Below are 16,718 nucleotides of genomic sequence, written 5' to 3' on the forward strand. Positions count from 1 at the left end.
TGGACGTAAGTGTCACTGTCGGGGGTGTGTGTGTGTGTGTGTGTGTTTGGACTCTGTGAGGGTATTTGTGACTGGTTTTCCTGCAGCCGAGTTTTGATGGCCCTGTTTGTGCGTATTTGATTGGGAATGTGGCTGTTGCCATCATTAGATCACTGTGTTAATTGTGCTTGTGTCCGGTAATTGCATTTGTTAATTCTATTTGTTTGTGTGTATGTGGATAAGTGTGTGTGTTTAAGAGGTGGATCATCAGGAGTTGTTACTTGCTGACTCTCTCTCTCTCTCTCTCTGTGTGTGTGTGTGTGTGTGTGTGCGCGCGCGTGTGTAGGCAGTGGATCATTTGGAGTCGTTTATTGCTGACTGTGACCGTAGGACTGAACTGGCCAAGAAACGGCTGGCAGAGACTCAGGAGGAGATCAGTGCTGAGGTTGCAGCTAAGGTATGTGTGTGTGTGTGTCCGAAGACTGTGTATGTATTTACCTCAGAATGCGTGTGAGAGAAATGAGGAAATAAGCGCTGTGTGTGTGTGTGTTTGTGTGTGTGTCAGGCGGAGAAAGTGCACGAGCTGAATGAAGAGATTGGGAAGTTGTTGGCCAAGGCAGAGCAGCTGGGCGCTGATGGCAACGTGGACGAAGCCCAGAAAGTTCTTCAGGAGGTGGAAAAAGTCCGCAGCAGGAAGAAAGATGCAGAGGTCAGAGATCAGTCTCTGTTTTTATGGTGAATCTTAAATCTGTGGAAGTGATATACGTTATGAGCCATTTCTCAATATGCCTTCTTCTCTGTACTTGCGTTCTCGTGGACTTGTGAAACGTCATCAGTCACGGCCTGAGTACTGTTCCAGTTCAAAGTTCGCATCTAGCCAAGAACAGATCAAATACCTGGATGTGTTCTCGATTCGTGGGTTTTATCAAGGATGCATCAGGAGGTGACTTGTGTGGACTTGGGGAGTCAATTTTCCCAGAATGCATTTCACCCGAATTTCACAAAAGTGGCCGCAATGGCGGCAGACGAGCTACCACATAACTGTAAATTTCGCTTTATGACTGTTGTTCTGTCACCAAATGTAGTTTATAAGATTTTTCAGGCGAGAAATTAATATTTCAGAATTGGAATATGGGTCGGTAGCACCCCCTTGAGAGTCCTAAATGTTCAGAGATGTGACATCTACTCACGGGCCGAGCTCTCCAGCTCTAGCCAGCAGAACTCTGCTGTTTCAAATGCAGTTTGAGCATACTGCATCCTCCCACGTCATCGGGGGTCCAGACTCCCGCGTTGAACTTGCGAGTCCCAACTCCCAAGAACGGGAGTCCATATTTGACGTACTCCATATTGAGAAACGACTATGGTATGGGACAGGATATGGTATGGGACAGGATACAGTATGGGACAGGACACGGTGAGGGACAGGATATGGTATGGGACAGAACACGGTGAGGGACAGGATATGGTATGGGACAGGACACGGTGAGGGACAGGATATGGTATTTGACAGGACACGGTATGGGACAGGACACGGTATGGGACAGGACACGGTGAGGGACAGGACACGGTGAGGGACAGGATATGGTATTTGACAGGACACGGTGAGGGACAGGACACGGTGTGGGACAGGACACGGTGAGGGACAGGACACGGTATATGATATGTGGTTTGTCTGATGTCTGTGGGAGTGATGTTGACGTGTTCTTTACCCTCTCCGCCGCTGTCTTTCTCTCTGAAGGAAGAATACAGGAACTCAATGCCTGCATCCAGTTTCCAGCAGCAGAAGTTGCGTGTGTGTGAGGTGTGCTCAGCATACCTGGGTCTCCATGACAACGACCGTCGTCTCGCTGACCACTTTGGCGGGAAATTGCATCTCGGCTTCATCCAGATCAGAGAGAAACTTGAGCAGCTGAAGGTAGCTAATATTAGAGTCCTTTTAAACTATTTAAGCCATGTAGATCTGTGGATATACTTCTACACATTTGTTTCCGGGACAGATAGACGAATATTTATTTATTTATTTATTTATTTATATTTATTTGCGTCCTTACTTACAGCGGAAGGTGAGTTGAATGTGTGTGTGTTCTCTGTGCCCTGAGCAGAAGACAGTGCTGGACAAACAGGAGAGAAGGAACCAGGAGAGACTGAGGAGACGAGAGGAGAGAGAGAGGGAGGAGCGGATGAGGAGGAGGTCAGATGGAAAGGTGTTGGTGTGTGTGAGGACCTGAGTGTATGAGTGTGAGTCTAACAATGCCATGTTTTTTTTTTTTTCCCCATCAGGACTAGGTCTCGCAGCCGAGAACGCAGGAGGTCAGTAACACACACACACACACACTCAAATACACACACACACAGAGCGCAACCACTCTGACTGTGTGTGTGCTTGTGTTTTCCAGGTCTCGCTCTCGGGAAAGGCACAGGCGGCGTTCACGCTCCGTCTCTCGGGATAAGCGGCGTTCCCGGTCACGCTCCAGAGAGAGACGCAGACGCCACCGCTCCCGCTCCAGATCTCGCTCCCGCAGCAAGAGTCACAGACATAGCCGAGAACACTCACACAAGTAAAAACACACACACACACAGCCGAGAACACTCACACAAGTAAAAACACACACACACAGCCGAGAACACTCACACAAGTAAAAACACACACACACACGCAGCCGAGAACACTCACACAAGTAAAAACACACACACACACACAGCCGAGAACACTCACACAAGTAAAAACACACACACACACAGCCGAGAACACTCACACAAGTAAAAACACACACACACACACACAGCCGAGAACACTCACACAAGTAAAAACACACACACACTCACGCAGCCGAGAACACTCACACAAGTAAAAACACACCACATACACACACACACACACATACACACAGCCAAGAACACTCACACAAGTAAAAACACACTCACACACACACAGCCGAGAACACTCACACAAGTAAACACACACCACATACACACACACACACACACACACAGCCGAGAACACTCACACAAGTAAACACACACCACATACACACACACACACACACACACAGCCGAGAACACTCACACAAGTAAACACACACCACATACACACACACACACACACACACACACACAGCCGAGAACACTCACACAAGTAAACACACACCACACACACACACACACACACAGCCGAGAACACTCACACAAGTAAACACACACCACACACACACACACACACACACACACACAGCCGAGAACACTCACACAAGTAAACACACACCACATACACACACACACACACACACAGCCGAGAACACTCACACAAGTAAACACACACCACATACACACACACACACACACACACAGCCGAGAACACTCACACAAGTAAACACACACCACATACACACACACACACACAGCCGAGAACACTCACACAAGTAAACACACACCACACACACACACACACACACAGCCGAGAACACTCACACAAGTAAACACACACCACATACACACACACACACACACACAGCCGAGAACACTCACACAAGTAAACACACACCACACACACACACACACACAGCCGAGAACACTCACACAAGTAAACACACACCACATACACACACACACACAGCCGAGAACACTCACACAAGTAAACACACACCACATACACACACACACACACACACACACACAGCCGAGAACACTCACACAAGTAAACACACACCACATACACACACACACACACACAGCCGAGAACACTCACACAAGTAAACACACACCACATACACACACACACACACACACACACAGCCGAGAACACTCACACAAGTAAACACACACCACATACACACACACACACACACACACACAGCCGAGAACACTCACACAAGTAAACACACACCACATACACACACACACACACACAGCCGAGAACACTCACACAAGTAAACACACACCACACACACACACACACACACACACACACACACACAGCCGAGAACACTCACACAAGTAAACACACACCACACACACACACACACACACACACACACAGCCGAGAACACTCACACAAGTAAACACACACCACATACACACACACACACACACACACACAGCCGAGAACACTCACACAAGTAAACACACACCACATACACACACACACACACACACACAGCCGAGAACACTCACACAAGTAAACACACACCACATACACACACACACAGCCGAGAACACTCACACAAGTAAACACACACCACATACACACACACACACACACACACACACACAGCCGAGAACACTCACACAAGTAAACACACACCACATACACACACACACACACACACACACACACACACAGCCGAGAACACTCACACAAGTAAACACACACCACATACACACACACACACACACACAGCCGAGAACACTCACACAAGTAAACACACACCACATACACACACACACACACACACACAGCCGAGAACACTCACACAAGTAAACACACACCACACACACACACACACACACAGCCGAGAACACTCACACAAGTAAACACACACCACACACACACACACACACACACAGCCGAGAACACTCACACAAGTAAACACACACCACACACACACACACAGCCGAGAACACTCACACAAGTAAACACACACCACATACACACACACACACACACACACACAGCCGAGAACACTCACACAAGTAAACACACACCACATACACACACACACACACACACACACACAGCCGAGAACACTCACACAAGTAAACACACACCACATACACACACACACACACACACACACAGCCGAGAACACTCACACAAGTAAACACACACCACATACACACACACACACACACACACACACACACACACACACACACACAGCCGAGAACACTCACACAAGTAAACACGCACCACATACACACACACACACACACACACACACACACACACAGCCGAGAACACTCACACAAGTAAACACGCACCACATACACACACACACACACACACACACACACACACACAGCCGAGAACACTCACACAAGTAAACACGCACCACATACACACACACACACACACACACACACACACACAGCCGAGAACACTCACACAAGTAAACACGCACCACATACACACACACACACACACACACACACACACAGCCGAGAACACTCACACAAGTAAACACGCACCACATACACACACACACACACACACACACACACACACACACAGCCGAGAACACTCACACAAGTAAACACACACCACATACACACACACACACACACACACACACACACAGCCGAGAACACTCACACAAGTAAACACACACCACATACACACACACACACACACACACACACACACAGCCGAGAACACTCACACAAGTAAACACACACCACACACACACACACACACACACACACACAGCCGAGAACACTCACACAAGTAAACACACACCACATACACACACACACACACACACACACACACACACACACACAGCCGAGAACACTCACACAAGTAAACACACACCACATACACACACACACACACACACAGCCGAGAACACTCACACAAGTAAACACACACCACATACACACACACACACACACAGCCGAGAACACTCACACAAGTAAACACACACCACATACACACACACACACACACAGCCGAGAACACTCACACAAGTAAACACACACCACATACACACACACACACACACAGCCGAGAACACTCACACAAGTAAACACACACCACATACACACACACACACACACAGCCGAGAACACTCACACAAGTAAACACACACCACATACACACACACACACACACACACACAGCCGAGAACACTCACACAAGTAAACACACACCACATACACACACACACACACACACACACAGCCGAGAACACTCACACAAGTAAACACACACCACATACACACACACACACACACACACACACACAGCCGAGAACACTCACACAAGTAAACACACACCACATACACACACACACACACACACAGCCGAGAACACTCACACAAGTAAACACACACCACATACACACACACACACACACACACACACACAGCCGAGAACACTCACACAAGTAAACACACACCACACACACACACACACACACACACACACACACACACAGCCGAGAACACTCACACAAGTAAACACACACCACATACACACACACACACACACACACACACACAGCCGAGAACACTCACACAAGTAAACACACACCACATACACACACACACACACACACACACACACACACACAGCCGAGAACACTCACACAAGTAAACACACACCACATAAGTTCAAGTTCAAGTTCAAGTTTATTTAGAGCCCAATATCACTGTTTACAGTCTCAAGGGGCTTTACAGGCCACAACAGTCAAATCAAAATATGACGGCACCCCCTGACTTAATCCTCATGGCGGGCAAGAAAAAACTCCCCAAAAACCCAAGAGGGAAATGGGAAAATGGGAGAAATCTTGAGGAGGACCACAGAGAGAGGAGACCCCTCCTTGGTCAGACAGGTGTGCAATAGGTGCCGACCACGTGGGCAGTTACAGCTGAAAATAAATTGGGGCATGAACAAAGGGGATGGTGATGTAGACAGGAGGCTGACGGGGGATGGAAGATGATGACACCAGGATGGATCAGTCCACAGGGCGGGAGGAGTCAGGATCACTGGTGTCTCAGGAGTAGCATGTGTGGCTCGACAGAGAGAGAGAGAGAGAGAGAGAGAGAGAGAGAGAGGGAGAGAGAGAGAGAGAGAGAGAGAGAGAGGCACATTGTTAGATGTTCATTTCCACATAATGGTTGAGGTAAATATACATCGTGTGCCGAGTGCAGGCAGGGACTCCAGCAAGACTAACTAGTACAGCATAGCTAAAAGGGAGAGCTAGAAGGTAATATGGACATGATGGCACTCTGGGACACAAGGCGGCCACCCACTCCACAGTCAACAAACCTGAGTGAACATGTTAAAGTGGGGGGGCGACAGCATCCAAACATCCCAGTTCACCAAACAATCTATGCCCGAGAACCCTCCAGATCTGCTCCTTTGCCTAGTAAAGAGCTATTAGCAAAAGGCTTGGCTAAACAGATAAGTTTTCAGCCTTGACTTAAACATAGAGACTGTGTCTGAGTCTCGAACATTAATTGGGAGGCTATTCCATAACTGTGGGGCTCTGTAAGAGAAGGCTCTGCCCCCTGCTGTAGCCATCATAACTCGAGGTACCAACAAATAGCCTGCACCTTTTGATCTAAGTAGGCGTGGTGGATCATAAAAGACCAGGAGTTCGCGCAGGTACTGTGGCGCAAGACCATTTAATGCTCTATATGTTAATAGTAAGATTTTATAATCAATACGAGATTTGACTGGGAGCCAGTGCAGTGTGGATAAGATAGGGGTGATGTGATCATATTTTTTGGTTCTAGTAAGAACTCTGGCTGCTGCATTCTGAACTAACTGTAGCTTATTTATACACCTAGTAGAGCATCCAGACAGTAAGGCATTACAGTAGTCTAATCTAGAGGTAATGAAAGCATGAACCAATTTTTCAGCATCTTGAAATGACAATGCATTTCTTATCTTGTTAATATTTCTAAGATGAAAGAAGGCTATCCTGGTAATATTATCTACATGAGCTTCAAATGAAAGACTGGGGTCAATAATTACACCAAGATCTTTTACTGCTGCACCTAATGAAAGAGAAAGGCCATCCAGAGTAACTATGTGGTCGGAAAGCTTACTCCTAGCTGCATGTGATCCTAGTACAAGTACTTCTGTTTTTTCAGTGTTGAGTGAGAGGAAATTCGTAAGCATCCAGTGCCTAATATCCTTTAGACATTCCTCAATTTTGTTAAGTTGGTGTCTCTCGTCTGGCTTCGCTGAGACATACAACTGTGTGTCATCAGCATAGCAGTGGAAGCTAATACCGTGTTTACGAATAACATTACCTAGAGGTAGCATATATAAAGAGAAAAGCAGTGGGCCTAAAACAGAACCTTGCGGGACTCCGAACTTTACCTCAGTATGTGCAGAGGACTCACCATTTACATCAACAAACTGATAACGATCAGTTAAGTAGGACCTAAGCCATAAGAGGGCCGTTCCCTTAACTCCAACAACATTTTCTAGTCTATCAAGGAGAATGGTATGATCAATGGTGTCAAAGGCTGCACTGAGGTCAAGTAGCACAAGCAAGGAGACACAACCCTGATCAGAGGCCAGTAAGAGGTCATTTGCAACTTTAACCAGTGCTGTCTCTGTGCTGTGATGAGGCCTAAATCCTGACTGATACAGTTCATGGATGTTATTCTTATGTAAGTATGAGCATAACTGCTGTGCTACAGCCCTTTCTAGGATCTTGGAAATAAAGGGGAGGTTAGATATTGGCCTGTAGTTGGTCAATGAACAGGGGTCAAGGTCAGGTTTTTTAATTAGGGGTTTGATAACTGCTAGTTTAAAAGATTTAGGTACATAGCCAGTACTAAGGGAGGAATTGATTATTTTTAAAAGCGGTTTGATGACTACTGGCAGTATCTGCTTAAGGAAACGTGTAGGTAAGGGATCTAGTACACAAGTTGGTGATTTTGATGAAGAAATTAGTGAGGTCAATTCGGTCGCCTGAAGGGGAGTAAAACATTCTAATCGCTGATCTGATATAGTTATATTGTTATCTACAGTGTTAGTGATCAAATTATCTGGCTGAAAATTTATAGCCTGGATTGTTTGCCTGATATTTTCAATTTTGCTATTGAAAAAATTCATAAATGCGTCGCCACTGAACATTGATGGTGTGCCTGTTTCCGAGGTGCTTTTATTCCCAGTTAGTTTTGATACGATATTAAATAAAAATCTAGGATTATTTTTGTTGTCTTCTATTAGGGTGGAGAGATACATTGATCTAGCGGCACTAAGAGCTTTTCTATAGCTCAGGAGGCTCTCCTTCCATGCTAACTGGAATACTACCAATTTAGTTTGGCGCCATTTACGTTCTAATTTTCGAGTGGTAAGTTTTAAGGCGCGTGTGTGCTCATTATACCAGGGAGCTAGTTTTTTCTCTCTGATTATTTTCCTTTTAAGTGGGGCCACATTATCTAAGGTGTTGCGGAATGTTAACTCTAAAGATTCAGTTGCCTGATCAAGTTCTGTGGGGTGTGACATTGTTCCAGTCAAAGTTGATAACTCTGGGAGATTATTGATAAAGTTCTGCGTAGTAGCTGGCGTAAACGTACGTTTATTATGATAGCGTGGCGAGCTGCATATATTATTACTAAGAAATATTTTGAATGAGATAAGATAATGATCTGAGATAGCTTCAGATTGTGGAAATGTGACTATACTTCCTACATTTAGTCCGAGTGTTAGTATAAGATCGAGGGTGTGGCCACCATTATGAGTGGGCCCTATGACCGTCTGATTAATCCCTACTGAATCTAGAATGGACACGAACGCTGTTCTCAGAGGGTCCTGTGGGTTATCAAAATGAATGTTAAAGTCTCCGACAATTAGAGCTTTGTCTAAAGAAATAACAAGGTTTGAGATAAAATCTGCAAATTCACAGAGGAATTCAGAGTACGGCCCAGGCGGTCTATAGATAATAATTAGTGTGATAGACTGGGTATTTTTTGTGGCTACATATGTTATGTTTGTATAAAGAACTTCAAACGCATTGAATTTATGTAGAGGTTTTTGTATGATGCCTAGGCTATCATTATAAATAACTGCAACGCCTCCTCCTCTGCTAGTTACACGAGGCTGGTGTATATAACTGTATCCGGGAGGACTAGCTTCATTTAATGCGACGTACTCATTTGGTTTGATCCACGTTTCTGTTAAACACAGTACATTAAACTCCTGATCAGTAATAATTTCATTGACAATGAGCGCTTTAGGAGTAAGAGATCTAATATTTAACAGTCCTAGTTTTAGATCGAAGGTGCTGGCGGTACATTCAGTATGATTTAAATCTATGTTAATTAGATTACTAGAACAAATTCTCTGAGTATTTCTACATTTTCGTATAGGTCGGGGAACAGACACAGTCTCAATATAGTTTAACCTGGGTGACGACTCTGTGCAGCTAGCAGACGGTCGGTTTAGCCTTTTTGCCTGCTCCCTGGCCTTGGCTCTGGATTGTCACGGATTAACTGTTCTGAGACTATGCGCTATGTTACAAGAAATGAGAGCAGCACCTTCCCGAGTGGGATGGACACCGTCTCGCCCTAAGAGGCCAGCCTTGCCCTCAAAACTATTCCAATTGTCTATAAAGCCCACATTGTTGTCAGAGCACCACCTGGACATCCAGCAGTTCAGCGACCATAACCTGCTGTAAACTACATCGCCTCGCCGGATTGGGATGGGGCCAGAGCATATTACTGCATCGGACATCGCCTTCGCTAATTTACACACCTCTACGATATTACTTTTAGTAACTTCTGATTGACGAAGGCGTATATCGTTAGCTCCTACATGAAAAACTATCTTAGAAAACCTGTGCTTACTTAACACTTTAAGATTACTTGCTATGTCCGGCGCCCTGGCTCCCGGTATACAGCTAACTAAGGCTGCTGGTGCCCCTAAAGGTCTAGCTAATTTCACGTGCCGTAGAATGGAATCTCCTATAACCAGAGCTCTTTCAGGTTTCTCAGCGGGTGTTTCACTGAGGAGGGCAAACCTGTTTGACACGTGAAGCGGGGAGTGGTGCGTCTCTCGTGGGCTAGCCTTAGCGTTAGCTTTGGCTTTGCACTTATGCCGCCGAGTCGTCACCCATTCGCCCCGCTGTGAGGGCTCTAGTGCCGGAGTCGGAGAGCTGCTAACTCTTCCTGAGCCATCCAGATGTTCTTTTACAGGAACTAGGCTATTCTCACTCTCACTAAGCCTCTCTAGCATCTGGATGCGCATCTCTAATGCTACAATCTTCTCCGTCAGGGAGCTAACTAATGCACATTTAGCACAAACAGAGCTATTATTAATGACGGAGGAAGAATGGCTAAACATCCTGCACTCGACACACTGAACAGGCTGAGCATTTGCCATAGTGAAAGTTTCACGTACCTTAATCCCAGATTTAATTTGGTTTTAAATTAGGCGTTGGTATTTAAATTAGGCAGTTCACGCGTAGGGCAGCTGCAGAGTCGCACAGGAACCTACACACACACACACACACACACACACACACAGCCGAGAACACTCACACAAGTAAACACACACCACATACACACACACACACACACAGCCGAGAACACTCACACAAGTAAACACACACCACATACACACACACACACACACACAGCCGAGAACACTCACACAAGTAAACACACACCACATACACACACACACACACACACACACACACACAGCCGAGAACACTCACACAAGTAAACACACACCACATACACACACACACACACACACACACACACAGCCGAGAACACTCACACAAGTAAACACACACACACACACACACACACACACACACACAGCCGAGAACACTCACACAAGTAAACACACACCACACACACACACACACACACACACACACACAGCCGAGAACACTCACACAAGTAAACACACACCACATACACACACACACACAGCCGAGAACACTCACACAAGTAAACACACACACACACTCACGCAGCCGAGAACACTCACACAAGTAAACGCACACGCACACACACACACACACACACACACAGCCGAGAACACTCACACAAGTAAAAACACACACATACACACAGCCGAGAACACTCACACAAGTAAAAACACACACACACTCACGCAGCCGAGAACACTCACACAAGTAAACGCACACACACACACAGCCGAGAACACTCACACAAGTAAACGCACACACATACACACAGCCGAGAACACTCACACAAGTAAACACACACACACAGCTGAGATCACTCACACAAGTAAACACACACACACACACATACCACACGCACACACACACACACACAGCCGAGAACACTCACACACACACACACACATATATATATTACACATTCCACACACACACATTACACACACCTCACACACACGCACATATATTACACATATTACACACACACACCACACACACATATATATTACACATATATATTACACACACAGCTGAGAACACTCACAAGTAAACACGCGCACACACAAACATGTGCACAAACCCTCACACAAGTACAGACACACACACATACATAAATACATACATACTGTACATGCATATACACAAACACACACATTTACTTGCATGTGTATCTGATCTGATAATGAACTTAGCAATAGCACTTAGGCTGTGTTCACATGTAGCATCTTTTTTTTTTTTTTAATTTTTTGATAAACGCTGGCCAGGGCATTTTCTCAGGTAGAAAAAAAGGCTGGCAGTGTTTGTTCCAAAAAGCAGTTCAGAGTGTCTTTTGTTGCCCTGACAATGTTAGCTAACACAAACACTTAGCAGAAACTCCTAGGGTCCAAACGGCCTCTGTATGACGACCGTAAGAGAACAAAACACTCAGGACGTTTTAGAAAACACGGTCTATTCCATAGGGTTATTATGTAAAACACACTCTGACGGCATCATGTGGACACAGCCTGATGCCACAGTCAACTCCTCCCTGGTCATTGGCTTGCTCTTGTTCTCTGTCTGCACTGGAAGTCGCTTTGGGTAAAAGTGTCTGCAAAATGACTAAATGTAAATTCACACAAAGCACATTCACAAGCCTTTATATTCACTTCCATACACACATTGCATATGCTTAACTATTTGATGTGTGTGTGTCAGGTCCTCACATTCACAAGCCTTTATATTCACTTCCATACACACATTGCATATGCTTAACTATTTGATGTGTGTGTGTCAGGTCCTCACATTCACAAGCCTTTATATTCACTTCCATACACACATTGCATATGCTAAACTATTTGATGTGTGTGTGTCAGGTCCTCACATTCACAAGCCTTTATATTCACTTCCATACACACATTGCATATGCTAAGCTATTTGATGTGTGTGTGTCAGGTCCTCACATTCACAAGCCTGTATATTCACTTCCATACACACATTGCATATGCTTAACTATTTGATGTGTGTGTGTCAGGTCCTCACATTCACAAGCCTTTATATTCACTTCCATACACACATTGCATATGCTTAACTATTTGATGTGTGTGTGTCAGGTCGTCACGTGATCGGTCCCGTGAGCGTTCCCGGCGGCGCGGCTCATCCGAAAGACGGCAGGACGGTGTGAACGGACGGACAGACGCGCGTCGCACAGATGACAGAGAGGTCGGAGAGATCTGACCGCCCCACTGTTCACCCCAGCAACCAGTGCCGTTACCGCGGCAACGCTTTTGCAGTGCTGTGATTGTGAAATTCTCTCCCTGTTCAGCCCATCTCACACACACACACACACACACACACACACACACACACACTCCATCCCTGCATAACCGTCCACCACATCCTGACGTCCCTTCTCCCCACCCTATATTTATGAATTAGGTCTCAAAGTTGTGCCCTGTTGCCTCATGGGCTTTGTAGTCTCTAGACAAATTGCTTTTGACATCTTCTCCTTGTGCATGTATGTGTGTGGAACAGTAAGTCTTTCTAAATTTGACGGCGCCTTGTAAAGTTTCTGTCAACAGAGGTGACTTTGTTTTCATCTTTTTCTTTTTGATCTTTTTGTGTTGGTTTGTAGGGGGTTTGGGGCAGGCTCTGGTTCTGGAGATATTCTGTGTGTGTGTGTGTGTGTGTGTGTGTGTGTGTGTGTGAGAGAGAGAGAGAGAGAATAAAGTTGCTCTTTTTCCCTCACTCATCACTGATCTGTGATGAGCTTTAATTCCACCTGTACATTCTAGCTTCAGTACAGTGTAAGGCTTACCCATGCACCCAGTAGCTAAACTCTAGAGTTAATGTAAATGAATGGTATAAAATTCAACCCTAATAGCTTAAATTCTTTATGATTAAAACATTTGTATGTTCTTTTATAAACAGTTATGTTACATGTTCTGCATTCAAATTAAATGGTTTTGTGAATGGAGTGTGTTAATGGTTTTGTCTGCTAATACACAGATGTCAGTTCAATTTTATCTTTATAGTGTCTTTGCTTTTTTCAAAGTTAAGAGATGTTTTGTGGGAACATTTATCTGAGAGCTTAAATACCTAGTTCTAGTTTATAGGAATATAGTGTGTTCTATACAAATGCAGCTATTGTTCTCAAACCACAGTAAAACACAAAAATACTACTGTAAACACGTAAATGCTGACGTCATAGAATACACAAACACCAGCATGCTTGGTCTTGGGCAGAGTTCTAAGATGCAACATTTCTGAGTGGTGCGCAGAGAGACAGTGTAGCAGTATATGAATATAGGGATATATGCCTTCATGTTTCACCTTTACACAGCTCTTCTCAGCATCTGTCAAAACGGGAGATTGTGTCAGGCACTTTAAGGTATACAGTCAAGCCACGCGTGTGTGAAATGTGTTTTTATTTAGGGTGACAAACCTGTTCCTGCTCAGCCTGTGGTCAAAAGGAGTTCACATAATACAACATCATCAGTCGCTAATGATGTCTAAAAACAGGAAAAAGAATTCAAGTCAAACGTTCTACCTGATGATTTCTAAAAACAGGAAAAAGAACTCAAGTCAAACGTTCTACCTGATGATTTCTAAAAACAGGAAAAAGAACTCAAGTCAAACGTTCTACCTGATGATTTCTAAAAACAGGAAAAAGAACTCAAGTCAAACATTCTACCTGATGATTTCTAAAAACAGGAAAAAGAATTCAAGTCAAACGTTCTACCAGATTTCTAAAAACAGGAAAAAGAATTCAAGTCAAACGTTCTACCTGATGATTTCTAAAAACAGGAAAAAGAATTCAAGTCAAACGTTCTACCTAATGATTTCTAAAAACAGGAAAAAGAATTCAAGTCAAACGTTCTACCAGATGATTTCTAAAAACAGGAAAAAGAATTCAAGTCAAAAGTTCTACCTGATGATTTCTAAAAACAGGAAAAAGAATTCAAGTCAAAAGTTCTACCAGATGATTTCTAAAAACAGGAAAAAGAATTCAAGTCAAACCTTCTACCAGATGATTTCTAAAAACAGGAAAAAGAATTCAAGTCAAACCTTCTACCAGATGATTTCTAAAAACAGGAAAAAGAATTCAAGTCAAAAGTTCTACCTGATGCAGAGCCCACAGGGAGAGAGGCAGATTACTGAACAATGAACAACAACAACAAACCAAATAAAACTTTTCTGTTTTACTGGGGGGTGTTCCAGAAAGCAGGTTTAGTGAAAACTCAGAGTTAGTAAACTCAGAACAAGTAGTAAACCTCCTAATAGAGGAGTCCTATGGCCCCCAGCAAAACAAAGCCATGAGGCTCTTCTATTAGGGTTACTACTTGTTCAGAGTTAACTGAGTTTTCACTAAACCCGCTTTCTGGAATACCCCCCTGGTCAGGACTACACACAAGCCCAAATGGAACTTTTCTGTACGTTTAGTGTGACTGGTCAGAACAACACACTCTCACAATGGAGCTGACTGAACATGAGCTTAACACTGTCTTTACATTAATACATTTCTGCATCAGTCAGCACAGCAAACATTTAGCCCACACGATACCCCGGCACCAGTCAGACACCTCACTCCATCACTCACCATTCAACATCACACTGTACAAATTAAGGCAAATCCACTCAGTTTAAGGCGAAGATTGAACCTTTATGCACTTCAGAAGTCTCAAAATTTGCGAAGCAGGGTGAACACTCGTCTGCCGGGTTCCGTGTGATGTTTCAGTCGCACTGTGGGCCGGGTCCTCACGCCCGGACAGCTTTGAGTGGGTCAGGTCTTGGGCGGACAGCTTTGAGTGGGTCAGGTCTTGGGCGGACAGCTTTGAGTGGGTCAGGTCTTGGGCGGACAGCTTTGAGTGGTCTGATGTTTCTTTTATTGAAGATTTAACTAAACTCTGTCAGTAGTACAATTCCAGGCCCATCGCGATTCATACATTATCAGTGCATTATTATCAGACACGGGCAGCTACAGCACGTCATAAAGAGAAATTAGAAGGTGTTTTTGATGTGTATGTTGGTTGGTAAGTGTATAAATATATGGGCACCTACTGATGGAACGAAATGAAATGAAGACACAGGTACGACAATGATAAATTAGGAAAGTATAGCGTTAAAAAAAGACAGTTTAAAATGACTCTCATTTAATGACAATAATAATAATAATAATAAAAGTTTATTTAGAGCCCAGTATCACTATTTATAGTCTCAAAGGGCTTTACGTGTCTATAACAAAGTCAAATCAAACTTATATTATCCATATGTTCGAGAAACTAGATATGTCTTTAGTCTGGTTTTAAAGGTATGGAGAGGGTTTGCCTCCCTAACTTCTGTAGGTAAACCACTCCAGAGGAAGGGAGAGCGGTAGGAAAAGGCTCGGTTGCCAGCGAACTTCTTTTTAACTCTTGAAACGAATAGTTAATATTTAGTGTCTATGACAGCTGCTCGGGTTTAGGGTGATGTTGACGTAATTACGTAACCGAATAGAGTCGGGGTTTTTTGTGTGTGTGTGTGTGTGTGTGTGTGTGAGAGAGAGAGAGAGAGACCGGGGGGGCACCGAACAGAGTCGGTATCCAACTTCCGCTTGCGGCCCGTGACGTCAAGACCAAGTCAAAACAAGCTGAGTGAAAAAGACCT

At 44.5% G+C, this 16,718-nt stretch overlaps 1 protein-coding gene across 3 annotated transcripts in view; it reads left to right on the forward strand.

Annotated features, from left to right (window-relative positions):
• Positions 1–13,758, forward strand: part of luc7l (LUC7-like (S. cerevisiae)) — a 17,845-nt gene extending 4,087 nt beyond the window's left edge. For all 3 annotated transcript variants that reach the window (XM_030769090.1, XM_030769092.1, XM_030769091.1), the window contains exons 3-10: positions 1–5; positions 326–436; positions 545–688; positions 1,718–1,894; positions 2,082–2,170; positions 2,260–2,289; positions 2,376–2,537; positions 13,187–13,758. The exon at positions 1–5 is cut by the window's left edge and continues 94 nt beyond it. In XM_030769090.1, the coding sequence (XP_030624950.1) occupies positions 1–5; positions 326–436; positions 545–688; positions 1,718–1,894; positions 2,082–2,170; positions 2,260–2,289; positions 2,376–2,537; positions 13,187–13,310 (842 nt within the window). In that variant the 3' untranslated portion in view covers positions 13,311–13,758. The remainder of the gene's footprint in view (positions 6–325; positions 437–544; positions 689–1,717; positions 1,895–2,081; positions 2,171–2,259; positions 2,290–2,375; positions 2,538–13,186) is intronic.
• The last annotated feature ends 2,960 nt before the right edge of the window (positions 13,759–16,718 follow it).

Source organism: Chanos chanos, chromosome 3, assembly GCF_902362185.1.
Source record: "Chanos chanos chromosome 3, fChaCha1.1, whole genome shotgun sequence".
Taxonomy (NCBI): domain Eukaryota; kingdom Metazoa; phylum Chordata; class Actinopteri; order Gonorynchiformes; family Chanidae; genus Chanos; species Chanos chanos.